The following is a 16813-nucleotide window of genomic DNA, read 5'->3' on the forward strand; positions in this document are numbered from 1 at the left end:
AGGATGTATTTGTATATCTGCATTATTCAAGCAGGTAGTTTATGAATTGGGAGCAAAACAGATTGCATCATTTGCATACCATCCGGAACCAGAAGGGGCTTTAGAAAGATTTCATTCTACCCTCAAAACAATGATTAAGACATTGTGTTGAAAATGGAAAAGACTGGGATGAAGGAACATATTTGCTTTCATCCACAGAAATAGAGTCAGTGCAGGAATCACTGGGCTTTGGTCCATTTGAGCTTGTATTTGGTTGCAGAGCGAGGTGCCCTTTGACCTTGTTAAAGGTACAGTGGATTGATGGGGATGTACATGTTAACTTGTTAGACTGTGTTTTGAAGTCCAAAAATAAACTACACCAAGCCTGTAGTCTAGCGAGACAAATCTTAAAGATTTCTCAAAACAAAATGTTGGTTTGATAACAGCGCTCGCGAAAGAAAATACCAGGTGGGGGATAAGGTGCTTGCCTTATGTTGACGAATCCACTCCAGGCGAAATTCAATAGACCGTATGAGATAGTCTCTCAAATTAATAATGTGAATTCTGTTATTAAAACACCCGACTGACGTAAACTAACACAGGTGGTGCACATAAATATGATAAAGCCTTTTTTGACAAGCAGGCACCATCTGTGAGTATTGTTGTCAAAACAAATGAATCTGGTAACCCTGAGAATGAAACAATAGACTCGTCTGAGACTTTTCACAAGCCAAACATGGTCCCAGTTAGGCTAATGAACTCGGTTGTTCTAGAAAACATTGATAACAAGTTGGCTCATCTGCAGCCAAAGCAACAACAACAGCTGAAGGAATTAATTCTGAAGTACAAAGATTTATTTCCCGATGTTCCCAAGCAAACCACGGGCGCAGTACATGATGTAGATGTTGGTCAAGCCAAACCGATTAAACAACACCCACTTCGCATGAACGTAGACAAGTGTAAATTGGCTGACCAGGGAATTGTGTATATGCTGGAGAATGGTATTATTAGGCCTTCAAAATGAGATTGGAGTCACTCTGCATTATTATGCCCAAACATGATGGTAGTGTTAGATTTTGCACTGATTGTAGAAAGGTAAATGCAGTAACAAAAACTGATGCCTATCCTATCCCTAGGGTGGATGATTGCATCGATAAGGTTGGAATAGCTAATATCTTACAAAGATTGATCTGTTGAAAGGGTATTGGTGTGTTCCATTGACGGACAGAGGTAGAGACATTTCTGTGTTTGTGACACCATCTGGGTTGTATGAATACAATGTTTTGCCTTTTGGAAGGAAAAATGCTCCAGGAACATCCCAGAGAATGATTGATTTTGTAATTCGAGGGTTAGAACACACAGATACCTATATTGATGACTTAGTTACAGGGAGTGGCACTTGGGAAGAGCATATCTCTGCAGTAGAAAAGCTATTTGACAGGCTTTCTTAGGACAACCTTACAGTTAACTAGGCTAAGAGTGAATTTGGCAATGCCAGTGTGACCTGTCTTGGCTATGTTGTACGTCAAAGCAAGTTGGCTCCTGTTCAGGCAAAAGTCCAGGCAATTTCTCAAGTTCCTATTCGGAGTGCTAAGAAGGCTCTTAGAAGGTTTCTGGGAATGGATGGATATTATCGTAAGAACTTTGCTGCTATCACTCTTCCTCTGACCAATCTCCTGAAGAAGGGTGAAAAGTTTGTTTGGACCGAGCCTTGTCAGAAGGCATTTGATTGATTGTTATCAGTATTTCAGATTAGGCCAATCAATGTAGTGCTGACAGCAAATTTAAATAGCAGATTGGAGCTGTGGGTGGCAACACAAGTCATGGGTGCACAGAGAGTAAAGGAGGGCGCCAAAGAGACAACCCTGTGGGGTATGTGTGCTGAGGGTCAGAGAGACAGAGGAGATGGAGCCCACTCTTACCACCTGCCAGCGATCTGACAGGAAGTCCAGGATCCAGCTACACAAGGCAGGGTGACGGCCAAGGTCTCTGAGCTCCTTGCCGATACTTCATGCCTTTGTATGGCTACTGCTCTGCCCATGACTGCAAGGAACTGCAGAGAACTTTGGAGAGCAGTGAACATCAGAGAAACAAGCCTCCCCTCCATGGACTCTTCCTACACTTCCCCTGCCTCGGAAAAGCAGGCCATGTAACCTCATAACCTGGACATTCTTGCTGCAAACCCGCTCCCACATTGGCAGAGAGATACAAAAGCCTTAAAGTGCGTAGCACCAGGCTGAAGGACGGCTTCCTGTCTGTGGTTATAAGCCAAATGAATGATAAAATGGACTCAACCTCACAATGTAACTGGACGTGACCCTGCACCTTATGTCTATCGGCACCGCACTTTCTCTGCAGCCATAATGCTTTGTTACAGTGATTATTTTGTTGTATATCAGCTCAATGTACTGTTGGAATGTATCAATCTGTGTGGATGGTACATCAGGCAAGATTTTCACTGTAGCTCAGTACATGATGATAATAAACAAATTTCCCCATTTTAATTGTGTGGAAATATTAGACAGACTGAGCTTCTGCTCTGGAACCACAGAAGGAAACTGAACTGTTGTCATTTCTGTGGAAAGCAAATATATGGAAAATACCTCAATCTCACATTACGATCTGCAGTAACTGGGATCAGGTGACCGGTGGTGGGTCTCCCATATCAATATCAGAATCAGGTTTAATAGCACCGGCATGTGTCATGTTGTCCATGCGGTAGCAGCAGAACCTAATTCATAATAGTTTTGAAAAATTGTGATTTAAAATAAGAATATACATATATATAGTACAAAAATAGAGAAAAAAGTAATAAGCTATTTTAATTGTGTGGAGCAATTTGACTGACTGGGTGTTGCTTTGGAAATTCTGAAGTGAAGCTGAACTAAACTTTACACATTTATGAGAAGCTCAGATAAATACAAATGGCTAAATTCTCACATAAACGGGTCAGACACCCAGAAACATTGGCAGCACTTCAGCACCTCAAAACAGTGGAATGAAACAACAGAAAGTATTGCAGACAAAAAAAAAACATTGTCCACGCACAACGAGAGGACGTGACAGATCCGGATCTCACTGCCTTGTCTGAACGGGTGAAAGGTGAAGCTACACGTACACGTAGAGCAGTGACCCGCAGATGCTGCAGATCTGCAGAAAAACGTGAACAGGAACCGGGATCAGGTGACGGGTGGAGGGACTCCCTCCTGAACTGGTGACTCTGCTCCTCGCCCCTCACATGCTGCCCGACCCATCCACCGCATTTCCCACATTATTCCATATCTACCCCAGATACAAGATTATTTTTCCACACCGTATCTTCCCCGATCCTTTTCCCTCCACCTCCAGGTCACAGAGTCAGCGGCTCATTCCTATCCAGGTCCAAAACATAATTCAGACGCAAAAAGGAAATGTTCACGTTTCATTTAAATCAGTTCAGTGTTTATAAACACTAATTTCTATTCACATTCCTCCAGAGCCTTGCTGGACAGGAACACTGAAACATCAAGTGAGAAACAGCAGGAGGCAATTCAGCCCCTCATAACATATGGCGGCTGCTCACCCATCTCAGCCACGTGTTTCTGCCCAATCCTCATTTCCTCGATCCCTTCGGACTCCACACATCTGCCGGCCTCTGTTTTACGTGGGGACGATCACTGAGTCTTCACCGCCCTCTGTGGAGGGGTTTTATAAACATTCACCACCCTCGGAATGGAGACATTTCCCCTCATTTCAGTCCCGCACAGTCTATCCCTGTTTCAGAGACTGAGATCCCTGGTTCAACCGGTAATGATGTTGTGCATTTCAGTGTGTTCACCTCTCAGTCCTCGATTCTCTAAAAGAAAGGGTTATCACATTTGATCTTTCCTCATATGATGACCCCACCACCCCAGGGATCAGTCTGGTGAATCTTCATTGCACTCTCTATAACAAATACTCTCTAACCTCTTTGTTAATCCTCTGTGGAATTAATTTCCATCTTCTGCAGCCTCGTGTTGCCCAACCACTCACCTCCCACCCCTGTCACTATTTCCACCTTCCCACCTCAGTCTCTTGCCCACCTCCCCCCCCTCACCTGGATCCACCTCTCTTGCCCCATCCCCACCCCTCACCTCTTTTCTCTGACTATTTCCCGTCCACTCTCAATCCAGAGGGAGGGTCTCGGCCCGAAATGTTGACGGTCCATTTCCCTCCACAGATGCTGCCCGACCCACTGAGTTCCTCCGGCAGTTTGTTCTTTGGTCTGTATAACCCGTGTTAGTATGGGGAGCGGGATTTTACACCATATTCCAGGTACAATCTCAACAAAGCACAGATAATTATCACTTTACCCGGACCATTGGCCCCGCTTGCAGGGCAACAGTCTGCCGGTGTTTGCCCCCAATGTGGTGAATCCCTCTGCTCGGCACCACCGTGTGCTCAGACATTTCCACAGATGAGCCCCTCCTGTCCCCACCGGGACAAACATCCTGTCCGCCCCCTCTCTCACCATCTTCATCCTGTCAATAAAATCCCTCCCTCCCCGGGGAACTGGCATCGAACCGACGGGCCGAGCGGTCTCCTCCTACCTCTCAGCGATACATCAGCCTCCGGCCGCAGGAGAAGCTTCACAAACGCCCCAACTTCCCTCGGAGGGAAATGGAAATAAATCAGAAAGCGGACATTTACTTTGAGGTTTTCTCCGCTCTGAGGAGGCGGTCGGCGCTCGAGCGGGAGACGAACTCAGCGGGGTAACGCCCACTCGGCTTGTCCGCCTCCGCGACTGGTTGTAACCAGTGACTGACATCGCTTCGCACCAATGGGAATAGCGTAGCTCCTGAATCCTCTGTTGACAGCGATGGGGGAAGGGGCTGGTCACGTGATTATTAGCCCAGCCGTTAAACCGATAAAGCTCGAGCACAGCAACGCGTGGGTGACGTAAGACACCGCGCACGTGAGGGCAGATCCCGGTGTGGGGAGCCCATGTGTGACGTCAGGCGCGTGGGAACTGTGTCTGACGTCACCTGTGGGCGAGCGCTGGCATTTAAAAGCACCTTAATGGACTTTTCAGTGGGACAACAACATTAATCACGGGTTTCATCACTGAATCCAGTGTTGTGGGATGTAAAGTCCCCTGTTATGTGTCCGGCTGTGCCGTGTTGTTGGTGGAGTGGGCAGCGTGGTGTTTGTCTCGATACGGGTCACAACACCAGAATTGCCAGCGGGGTCCACACACGGTGTATTAGTCAACAGAAAACACTGTGTGTATTCTCAAGTGAGGAGTCTGTGTGGAGATGCAGCTTCCCTGGAGGTGGACGAAAGAGGACACACCAACAGGTGGAACCAGCTGCGGGAAGACATGATTTTTCAGGTCTGATGACGAACTGAATGTACCATAACCTTCAGACTGAATCAGAAAACCATCCTTGCGGTGATTGTTAATAAATCGTTAATTTACCATGTCCGGAGCGGTGGATCACACAGCACGGAAACAGGCCTTTGGTCGGCCATACCTGTTCTGACCAACCACTCACTGTCTACACTGGTCCCATTTATCAGCACTTGGTTCACAGCCGACTGTATCTCGGCAGTTTCAATGTTCATCCTCTTCGTAAATGTTGTGAAGGGACCTGCCTCCACCACCACCTCGGGCAGTGAGTTCCAGATTTCAGCTACCCTGGTGACACCGGCTCCTCCGCTGTTGTGCGGGGTAGGGTTGTTTCCTTTGGGGGGGGGGGCTCGATGTTATTGTTCCCTTTTGTCCAGAGGGGTGGGGTTTGTAGATTGATGATCGGGATGCCGTTCTTTTTTTAAGCTGGGGTTGGGGTGGGAGTTTGATTTTTCTCTCTGAACGACTTTCATGCTGGGACTCACAAACACAACAGCTCGTTAGTGCCGCTGTATCTGTCAGTTCACCAGCGCTTGAATGTCGCCGATCCTTGAATGTGGAGGCGGAGATGCTGGAGAAGTCAGCGCCCCACTCGCGACAAGGAGAGCCCGATCACGTGTCCATGTCCGTGATGTGATTGGATACATCGCCATGACGTTCCGAGCAGTGAGATATCATTCCCTGGATCTCATTTTGGAAGGGATTCAGTCGGCCATCGCAGATTCACCGACAGCTTCGCACTGGGAAGCGGCCGTTCACCTGCTCGTGTGTGCGAAGAGACTCATTCAGTTCACCCACCTTGTGATGCTCCGGTGAGTTCACAATAAATAGAGGCCACATTTCTGTCCGGAGTGAGCAAAGAGTTTTACTCAATCATCCCAGCTGCTGCAACACCAGCAACTTCACATCAGGGAGGAAGTTCAAATCAGCTCCGTGTTAAATGTTTAACCATCACGGTGACTGAAGGCAGCTGCAGGTTCATGAGGGACTGTTACTGTCAGATTCTGCAGTTCTTGCGGCTGCTCATCGCACCCAGGACTGAACCCTGGTCACTGAGCATTGGAGGAGTCGGTTCTGCTGATGTTAGACTTAAACTAGTCTGGTGTTTAATATTGTGGAGCTGTGAAAGATAAATCAGCTCTGTATCAAATCCCGTGTCTCAGGTTCTTATCGTCTCTAACACACTCACAATGTACACTAGAGTGGCCACTCTGTCCATCTGGTCCCTGCCCATGTTTCTGTTCCATATCAGTATATTAAAATCTACCCCTGCCGTTCCCCCTCTCACTCTCCCTGTGATGACAGGTTACAACTAGTCACCGCTCCGTGGGATAGGAGATTTCTCATGAATTTCAGAGAATCATAGAAATCTACAACACATTACAGACGCTTTGGCCCACAATGTTGCGCCGACCATGTAACTTACACTAGAAACTGCTTTAAAATTACCCTACCGCATAGCCACCTATTTTCCTAAGCTCCGTGTACCTATCTAAGAGACTCTTAAAATACTCTATTGTATTCGCTTCTGCCACCATAGCTGGCAATGCATTCCACACAAACACCACTCTTTGCTTTAAAACCTTAGCTCTGACATCTCCTCTGTACCTACTTCCAAGCAGCTTAAACCTATTCCCCCTCGTGTTAGCCGTTTCTGCCCTGGGAAAAAAGCCCCTGGCTATCCAAACGACCAATGCCTCTCATCATCTTATACACCTGCATGAATTTCCTGCATGATTTTCTCCGGGCTGAACAAGACGATGAGCTCACTGTGGTTGTGACGTTGTTCAGGGCTCCGGACGAAGTTGGTTAAACTCCTTCTTCTCCGCTCTTTTCAATGTTTTGTGTCATTTTCACCTATTTTAAAGGACTGTGCCTCAGACAGCTGGGTTGTTGCAATTTTTACGTACCAGCAGCAATAGATCACTAACGGAGTCTGGTTTCGATGTTAAAACCACTCTCTTCATTAGTATCTACTCCAAATCTAAAAGATTGAACGAAATAAACAGCAATTAACGGTGTTGTACGTATTCCAAACTATTGGGAAACAATACTTAAAGTCTTCAGATGGTAAAGTGGAAAAGTTCAGTAATCGACGGAACAAGCGAGTGAGAGGAGAGATTTGTAAATCCACACGAAGATGTAGAGAGAAGGCAATTACGACGAATTCCACACACATTCCACGCTGGGTGAACGAAATAACAGTCGCCGAAGATCTTATCCGTCGATTAGTTCCGAAATACACTTAGAAATATCACCAGGTGACAGTCACAGGAATATCTTCTTCGGGTGGTTACCACAGAACACCCCGATTCCGGGTAAGGGAAATCCACACATATGGATTATACGAAGTGACAGTCACACATCCGTTGTGCACTGCGTGCCGATGATCAACCCAATCTTTTGGGCATAGCAGTGACAAGCTGAAGTCTCTCTCACTCTTGCTCTCTTCCTCTCCCTCTATCTCTCTCTCTCTCCCCTCCCTCTCCTCCCCCCTCTGTCTCTCTGTCTCTGCTGCAGCGCCTGTGTGACGTCACAGACCCGCCTCACTCAGGCACTTAAAGCGACACTCACAGTAAACGAACCTGCGGTCTCGTAACACAGTGCACCTCTAAAGTTTGACAGCAGACTGGCGAGTGAAACTTCGATGGTGCAGAGTCAGAAACCAAAGAGTTGCCAGCCTGAGTCAGGCTTTGCGGCTCCAGAGAGAGAATGGGTCTGGAGTTTACGAGGAGGAGGAGAGGGAAGAAACAGACCAACAGGATATGGCTACAAAAGGAATATCAGAAAAATTTGGAAAAAAGATTGCTAGTTTCTGCAAAATACTGGTGGAAATCAAAAGATTAGGCAGCAACTGTGGAGAGGAATAAATAAACAACTTTTAGACCGAGCCTCTTCAGCATGCCTAGACTGTGGACTCCACTGCTTAGTTACTACCTGAACTGCAGAGCTCCCCCAGCATTTTGTGTGTGTGCGTCTCTGTATGTCCAGCCACTGCAGAATCTCCTGTGTTTTATACTTGCATTTTACATTGGCATTAGATACACGTGGATATTGAATACATTGTTTATGTGAGCCGCTTCCTGCGTTAAAAATGCTTCAGATTTTTTCTATATACCCGAAAAAAAAATGAGATATGGACATTGAATCGGTGCTTCAAGAACTGTTTAATGGCACCGGTATTACCCAAAAGGCCCTGCCAGAATAATTCTTATCAGGCACTGAAGCGCTGATGAACTGCGCAGGCGTCAGGCTGACGACGTCCCCGAGTATCACGCATGCGCGCAGCACACGAGGCCTTGAAAATGTCGGTTGCAGGTAAGAGCGATTAACCGTGTTTTTATCTTAAACACCGACTTCGGGATAATTCCTCTGAATTTCAGAGACCGTGGGCAGCAACCCCGGGACAGTCCTGCTCTCTTCCCTCTCTCTCAGCCCCACGATCCGTACACGGGCCCCGGGGAGCTTCCGGCTGATGAGGGAATGGGAACCGATGGATCTCTCAGACAGAGCTGAGCTCCAGCTATCTAAATGCAAGGATTAGGTACTCGGAGAAAGGGAACAAAATCTTTTACATCACCCATCTGTGGACACTTTCTGGAGGTCCAAGATTCGTATGTTACACGACCGCTGGACTAAGTGTGTAAATGTAGGAGTGGACTATGTTGAAAAATAGATGTGCTAGATTTTCTAAAATTGACTCCTTCTACCTTAGGCCACAACCTTATCTGTCATTCCTTATTTATTTATTTATTTATCTATCTATCTAGCTATCTATCCATCTATCTATATTATATAAATGGAAAAGCAGTATAACATTAGATGATCCAGCATAAGATGAAAGTTTAAACCTTAGCCTTTGTTTTAAATCAATACTTAGTCTTTTCTGTGATTAGAAAATCGGAATCTTGGTTAAATTACTGGACATAAAGTATGGTGAGGTGCATTGCTAGCATTGTAGATTAGCAAAGATTCTACTGTGGATTGGACTTCCAGACCACACCTATTGGTCCTCATTTGGTTTATTCGGAGCCTTGTCAATAGCATGAATAACTGAATAAACATCTCATTAGAATGGGGTAGATTAAATTGAATATATAGGATCTTTAAATTATACCCCTTCCCACTTATTATTTTCGCTGGAAAAGAGATGTTGAAATTCTAAGTAATCCTGACTAAAGTGTATTAATGTTTGAAAAAAAAAGCTCAAGGTCAAATAAGTGTGAAACATTTGTAGAGTATTTTATAGGAAGGGACATTAAAGACATTCATCATTCATGCTGATTTTTCCTCCCAGCACTGCCGCAAATACAGAAACCACCCCACCTCCCTTCAAATCTACTCCATGCTATGCCTGATGAACCAGCCAAGATTAGCAGTTCACCATCTGTGGGAAAAATTGAGTACAAATACCTAATAAGGTTGGGATGTGTACATTCGTCTCCCAATTTATGATGTAGGAGCATTGACATTATGCTGCTTTGTGTGTAAAATATACAATCCTCTTTGTTCAATTCTTTATTAGCTCGTGAACTTACAAGTTTGCTTCAGGAAGTTAAGCAATTTAATTTTAAACAACAGCATGAATTGACAAATGTTACCAATTTTAAATAGCAAAAAGTTTATAGTATTTTTTTCCTGGGAAAAAATAGAAGTGGGGAAAAAAAAGACTTTTGGTCTGAAGTTTGAATAGTGTTATCATGTGACTGCATTTTTCAAAAGAAAAGAACAAAGATTGTAGTTATCCAAATGCAGAAGGGTTAATCCTACGTTAAACTTGTGAATTAGGATTAAGAGATCCAAGATAATGTTAATTTAATGAAATAATTTAAATCCAATTAATGCTTTAAATCTACACTATACGTTCAAGAATGCATTTTAGGTAGATCAACACCTCAAGCAGGTCAGTCAGGTATCTCTGCTCCCTTTAAACTTGCACGTTTCTGTTTCCCAGATGCCTTTGAAACTTACTTTGACCTTATTTTCTGAGCTTCTTTTAAACTTGGAGGTTATGTGGAACACATCATTCTGTAATGTGATGTCTAAAAACAGTGATTTGGAAGTGAGGTATGATGTATTAATAAGAGAACATCTAATAATACAGAAAATCTGCTGGTCCGACACCCAAGACCCAACCATGGCAGGTTCACTAAGTTTTACTGTGGTTCGTCACATGTTTGGAGGGCTGTCGCCTGAAAGTAATGATCATTAATCACCATCAATGTTACATAGTTCACACTAAAAATAAAAGCACAAGGGAGAAATCGGCCTCTGCCGCACCTTTTTTTCAGAGTGCTCAGTGGTTCATTTGAAATCAGGTCCAGAATTTTCCTGCACTTCTGATGGGAAATCTGTTGGATGTGTTTCTGACAAACATACACCCAAAAAATGTAATGAGTCAATGCACCAAGTGGATTGAACGCCAGCACTTTTGAACAGTGTGTTTCAGCCTATTCTGTTTCAATCTTTATGAAATGTGAAATAATATGAAAGGTCTAGAACAAGGGTGGGCAAACTTTTTGACTTGTGGGCCACAAAGGGTTCTAAAATTTGACAGGGGGGCCAGACCAGGAGCAGATGGACGGAGTGTTTTGGTAATACACCTCATAAGAGAAAATAAAATATCATGGGATATGTAGAAGACATGTGCTTTAATTTCAATTGAAAATGAACAAATGCATTACAACAAAATATCTGTCTTTGAAGTCCCATGGTATTTAGCTATTTATTGAAATGACTTTTAAAACACTGAAAATTAAATGAATAAAATACAGCTTTTTTAAATAGTAACAGTTATTATTTTAAAGCACTGAAAATTCTGTATCCTTCAAGGTATTATCATCATCACTCTCCTCCTGACTGTCTTTATTTCAAAACCGGTAGGAGATGCAGGTCTGCTTGTCCTACTCCTTCTTATTCAATTGTCCACTGTGCCAAAACTCAACAACGACCAGCACAAAGACAGAACAATGCCAGCGTGCCAGTATGCGGAGCGCGTTATTGATCTGGAGTGCATTTTTTATTTTGAGAACGTACGTGCACCTGCGTACTACTCGTGTCCATCACTTAACAGGAATGACATGTAACATGTAAGGCTTATTGAAAAAAATATTTTCAAATGCATTTTTTACATAACACAACGAAGAAACTTATTTTTAATTTCAGTGGGAACAGTGTTGTTGGTCTCCCTTTTTAGTTAGCGCATCAAAGTCTGGATTTAGTTTTGTTGTGGCGATTCTCAGGATGGATATGAGGGGTTGGTCAGTTAACTTGGATCTGTGGCTGGCTTTGTTGATGTTCATGACGCTGAACGCCTGTTCACACAAATAGGTCGAGCCGAACAAAGAGTAAAGCGCAAATGTGGAGTAATACGCTGCACCTCAACAAAGGTCAATGTATATAGAGTGCGTCATCTATTGGGAAAACACCAGAATTGCGGGGAAAAGACATTAACAAGGTTTATTAATATAATTTCATCAAGTTCTGCGGGCCGGATTAAAAAGCTTAACGGGCCGCATATGGCCCGCAGGCCGTAGTTTGCCCATGCCTGGTCTAGAACTTGATAGAGGGCTAAAAGATTACGAGAGGCATAGACAGGGTGGATAGTCAGTACCCGTTTCCCAGGGCACCAACAGCAAACACCAGAGGGCATATGTATAAAATTAAGGGAGGGAAGTTTAGGGGAGACATCAGGGGTAAGTTTTTTTTTACACAGAGGGTTGTGAGTGACTGGAATGACTTGCCAGGGATGGTGGTGGAGGCTAAACCATTAGGGGTATTTAACATCCTCTTGGACAGGCACATGGATGAAAGAAAAATGGAGGGTTACGGGGTAGTGTGGGTTTAGTTCTTTTTTTTAAGGTTTATATGGGTTGGCACAACATGTCTACATGGACGTTAGCAAGGCACTTGACACAGTCTCATATGGGAGGTTGGTCAAGAAGGTTCAGTCACTCAGCATTCTAGATGAGATAGTAAATTGGATGAGACACTGTCTTTGGCAGAAGCCAGAGTGTGATAGCAGATGGTTGCCTCTCTGACTGGAGGCCTGTGACTAGTGGTTGCCACAGGGATCAGTGCTAGATCTGTTGTGGTTTGTCATCTATATCAGTAATCTGGATGATAGTGTGGTTAACTGGATTAGCAGATTTATGACCACCAAGACTGGTGGTGTAGTGGACAGCGAGGAAGACTATCATGGCTTGCAGTGCAATCTGGACCCCCTGGGAAAATGGTTTGAGAAATGGAAAATGGAATTTAATTCAGACCAGTGTGAGCTGTTGCACTTTGGTTTGACCTACCAAGGGAGGTCTTTCACAGTGACTGGTCGGGCACGGAGGAGTGTTGTAGAAGAAAGGGACCTGGGAATACAAGTCCTTAATTCACTGAAAGTGGTATCACAGTTAGATAGTGACGGAAAGAAAGATTTTAGCCCATTGGCTTTCGTGAACCAAATCCTGACAATAGATGGATATTATGTTGACTTGTAAAAGAGGCCTAATTTGGAGTATTGTGTGATGTTTTGGTCACCTACTGACAGGAAAGATTTAAAAGAGATTCAAAGATTTCAGAGAAAATTCACAAGGCTGTTGTCAAGTTTGGAGGACTTGGGTTATAAGGAAAGATTGAACAGGTCAGGACTTTATTCTTTGGAATGTAGAAGATTGAGGTGAGATTTGATTGTGGTAGAGGGGCATAGATAGTGTAAATGCAAGCTGGCTTTCTCCACTGAGATTGGGTAGGACTTCAACCAGTGGCCAGGGGTTAAGGGTGAAAGGTGAAATGTTAAGGGGAACATGAGGGGAAACTTCTGCACACAGATGGTCATCTAGGTTTGGAATGAGCAGCCAGCACAAGTGGTGCACGCGAGCTCGATTTCAACATTTAGGAAGTTTGTGTAGGTACCTGGATTGTAGGAGTGTGGGAGGGGCAATTTAAATAGTTCAGCACAAGACCAGATGGCCCAAAGGACCTGTTTCTGTGTTGTACTTTTCTACAAGAACTTGAAATATTACAAAAATTCACTCTAACCCCTTTTACCAGCTGTGCGGACCAACCAGTCATCTCAGCAGGAATTTTTTTATATGGTGTTAAAGCTGTAGCACTTTAAGTTAATAATACATAAAAGAATTCCCAGATGCACATCCACAAAGACAATTTGCGTGAGACTGTTTCAGTTACTGTGGGGCCAGGCACCCATACAGCTCAGCAGGAACAGGGAATAATACCAATGGAGAGAGTCAAACTGAGCCAGGTCACAGATTGGAGATGGCAGAAATGCCCCATTCTTATAGAGACAGGAAGAGCATCAGAGAGTTTGATGGTCTTCCAGATACCAGCACTCTGCCCAGTCAGGAGGTGATTTCTCTCTCCAACTTGGGTAGAACCTCACTGTAACAGTGTGATACCAGATCAAACCTTGGCAACTCAAGTAATCTCATCGGAAATGTTGTCCTAAACCCATTGATGGATTTTGTAAATCTTTTCACAGGTTAAAAACGAGAAGGAATTTGTCGCCGGGGATCTCAAACAGAAAACGCCAGTTTTGCTGTCTCTGTCTGGATATTTAAGAAGTGGAGCGAGGGATTCAATCGACTATCCTTCCTGCTCAGACTGTGGAGAGGGATTCAATTGATCATTTGACCAAATAGCAAGCCAGTCATCTTACACAGGAGAAAGGCTGTTCACCTTCTCAGACAGTGGGAATAGATTCACTCAATTATCACAATTGAAGGTACATCAGCAAGTTCACACTGGGCAAGGCCATTCATCTGTTCTGTGTGTGAGAAAGGATTCAGTTGGACCTGTGGACACACCAGTCAGTTCACACCACACCTGGTAGAGGCTGGTGATCTGCTGAATTTCTGGGAAAAGATTCACTCAGTCATTTGACCTTATGGCTCACCAGCGAGTTCACACTGGGGAGAAGCCATTCACCTGTTCAGTCTGTGGAAAGGGATTCACTCAGTCATCCAACCTACGGAGTCCCCAGCGAGTTCACACTGGGGAGAGGCCGTTCACCTGTTCAGAATGTGAGAAGAGATTCACTCAGTCATCCAACCTACGGAGTCCCCAGCGAGTTCACACTGGAGAGAGGCGCTTCACCTGCTCAGTCTGTGGGAAGAGATTCACTCAGGCATCCAACCTACGGAGACATCAGCGAGTTCACACTGGGGAGAGGCCGTTCACCTGTTCAGTCTGTGGGAAGAGATTCACTCGGTCATCCAACCTACTGGTACATCAGCGAGTTCACACTGGGGAGAAGCCATTCACCTGCTCAGAATGTGGGAAAGGATTCAGTGAGTTATCCAACCTACTGGTACATCAGCGAGTTCACTCTGGGGAGAAGCCATTCACCTGCTCAGTCTGTGCGAAGGGATTCACTCGGTCATCCCAACTACAGAATCATCAGCGAGTTCACACTGGGGAGAAGCCATTCACATGCTCAGAATGTGGTAAAGGATTCAGTGAGTTATCCAACCTACTGGTACATCAGCGAGTTCACACTGGGGAGAAGCCATTCACCTGCTCAGAATGTGGGAAAGGATTCAGTGCTTTATCCAGCCAACTGAGACATCAGCGAGTTCACACTGGGCAGAAACCGTTCATCTGTTCAGAATGCGGGAAGAGATTCACTCAGTCATCCCACCTGCAGAGTCATCTGCCAGTTCACACTGGAGAGAAGCCATTCCCCTGCTCAGAATGTGGGAAGAGGTTCAGTCACTCACGCTCCCTGCAGAGACACCAGTCAGTTCACACTGGGGAGAAGCCGTTCATCTGCTTAGTCTGTGGGAAGAGATTCACTGAGTCATCCAGATTACTGGTACATCAGCGAGTTCACACTGGGGAGAAGCCGTTCATCTGCTTAGTCTGTGGGAAGAGATTCAATAACTCATCCAGATTGCTGGAACATCAGCGAGTTCACACTGGAGAGAGGCCATTCACCTGCTCAGAATGTGGGAAGAGATTCACTCACTCTTCCACACTACAGAGACATCAGCGAGTTCACACTGGAGAGGAGCCATTTACCTGCTGAGAATGTGGGATAGGATTCACTCAGTCATTCCAACTACTGGCACACCAGTCAGTTGTTATGAATCCCTAGGTTTTGTTTGCTGTGGACTGTCATTTTAAGAGAGAGAGATTAGGAAGTTTAATCAGTCTGACTTGCAGCTTGTTTACATCACTCACAGCTTGTTTAGTTTTAACTGAGGACACAGACACTCAGAGTCAGACGGAGATGAAGGAGGAAAAATGGAAAGATCGATACAAGGGAAATAGGTGCCAAGGGTCACTGTTTGGAATTTTCCTATGCCCGCAAGTATGGGTTAATTATCGATTCATCATACATCGTCTGTGTGGTTGTCACCTCGTTTGATCCATAGGAGTGGATCTGATTTGGGGTATCATGTGAAGACCACCGATGTGTTAACCCTTGCCTGGGTGTGGTGTGGTAATTCACTTGAAGACGATACGCCTTGTGACAAGTCACTTTGGGTGATAATTATTATGTGGATTTGGAAGGATGACAGATAATATCTACAGTGACTGTTCTCTTGTTTTACCACCATGGAACCTGTGGAATTCGACATAATTGCCTTCTCTCGACATTTACCCTGGATTACATATATCTCTCTCATCACCTATTCTGTGGTTGAACTGAACTTTCATACTTTACCATCTCAAGACTCCAAGCCTTGTTCCCCCCAAGCTCAATAGTTTTGGATTTATATTTACACACATATATACACAGAACACTGTTAACTTTTGTTTATCTTGCTTAAGTTACTATATTATAAGTCGATTCTAATAAAGATAGTTTTAAGATCAAAAACAGACTCCTGGTGTAGTCTCCACGAGGAAATCTGCAGATGCTTGGAAGTCAAACACACACAAAATGCTGGTGGAGCACAGCAGGCCAGGGAGCATCTATAAGGAGAAGCACTGTCAACGTTTCAGGCCGAGACCCTTTGTCAGGCAGTCTCAGGCAGTCCTGATGAAGGGTCTCGGCCTGAAACGTCGACTATGCTTCTCCTTATAGATGCTGCCTGGCCTGCTGTGTTCCACCAGTATTTTGTGTGTGTTGTTCCAGGTGTAGTCTATTGGTGCTGATTCGTTTCTAAAGCTTTACGATTCATAACAAAATTGGGGCCTGCATCTGGGATATGAACAGCTATGGGGGCGTAGTCATTAATTATCGATTTCATTGGCGAAGTCCCTTTTGATATATTTGTGTGTAGAAAATCAGCAGCGGATGCTGATTATTGTTTGGAAGCGGGAACCTCTGAGGCATTAGAGGATGGCAGACGGATTGAGTTGTTGAGTCTTGCTAGAAGGTTAAAACTTGCTATGTTGAAATTGACAATGAGGAGGGAACAGATGCAGAGGGTAATAGCTGAACATTATGTATTTGAGGGTGTGTTTAAAGTGGAGGAGTTGGACGTGTTTCCTGGAAGTAAACCTAGT

The 16813-nt window shown here is 44.6% G+C and overlaps 2 protein-coding genes across 2 annotated transcripts in view; one reads left to right on the forward strand and one right to left on the reverse strand.

Moving 5' to 3' along the window:
• The window catches only part of LOC132389686 (NACHT, LRR and PYD domains-containing protein 3-like), a 184229-nt gene that overhangs the window by 90603 nt on the left and 76813 nt on the right, over positions 1 to 16813 (reverse strand). The gene's annotated exons all lie outside the window — the stretch shown is intronic.
• Positions 8518 to 16256, forward strand: LOC132389684 (zinc finger protein 135-like). Its single transcript, XM_059962235.1, has 2 exons — positions 8518 to 8665; positions 13839 to 16256. The coding sequence occupies exon 2, from the start codon at positions 14244 to 14246 to the stop codon at positions 15381 to 15383; it is 1140 nt and encodes a 379-aa protein (XP_059818218.1). The 5' UTR covers positions 8518 to 8665; positions 13839 to 14243; the 3' UTR covers positions 15384 to 16256.

This window comes from Hypanus sabinus, unplaced genomic scaffold (genome assembly GCF_030144855.1).
Source record: "Hypanus sabinus isolate sHypSab1 unplaced genomic scaffold, sHypSab1.hap1 scaffold_625, whole genome shotgun sequence".
Classification (NCBI taxonomy): Eukaryota; Metazoa; Chordata; class Chondrichthyes; order Myliobatiformes; family Dasyatidae; genus Hypanus; species Hypanus sabinus.

Coding starts and splice junctions, on each gene's coding strand:
- LOC132389684 (XM_059962235.1), top strand. CDS start 14,244: ATGGCTCACCAGCGAGTTCACACTGGGGAGAAGCCATTCACCTGTTCA.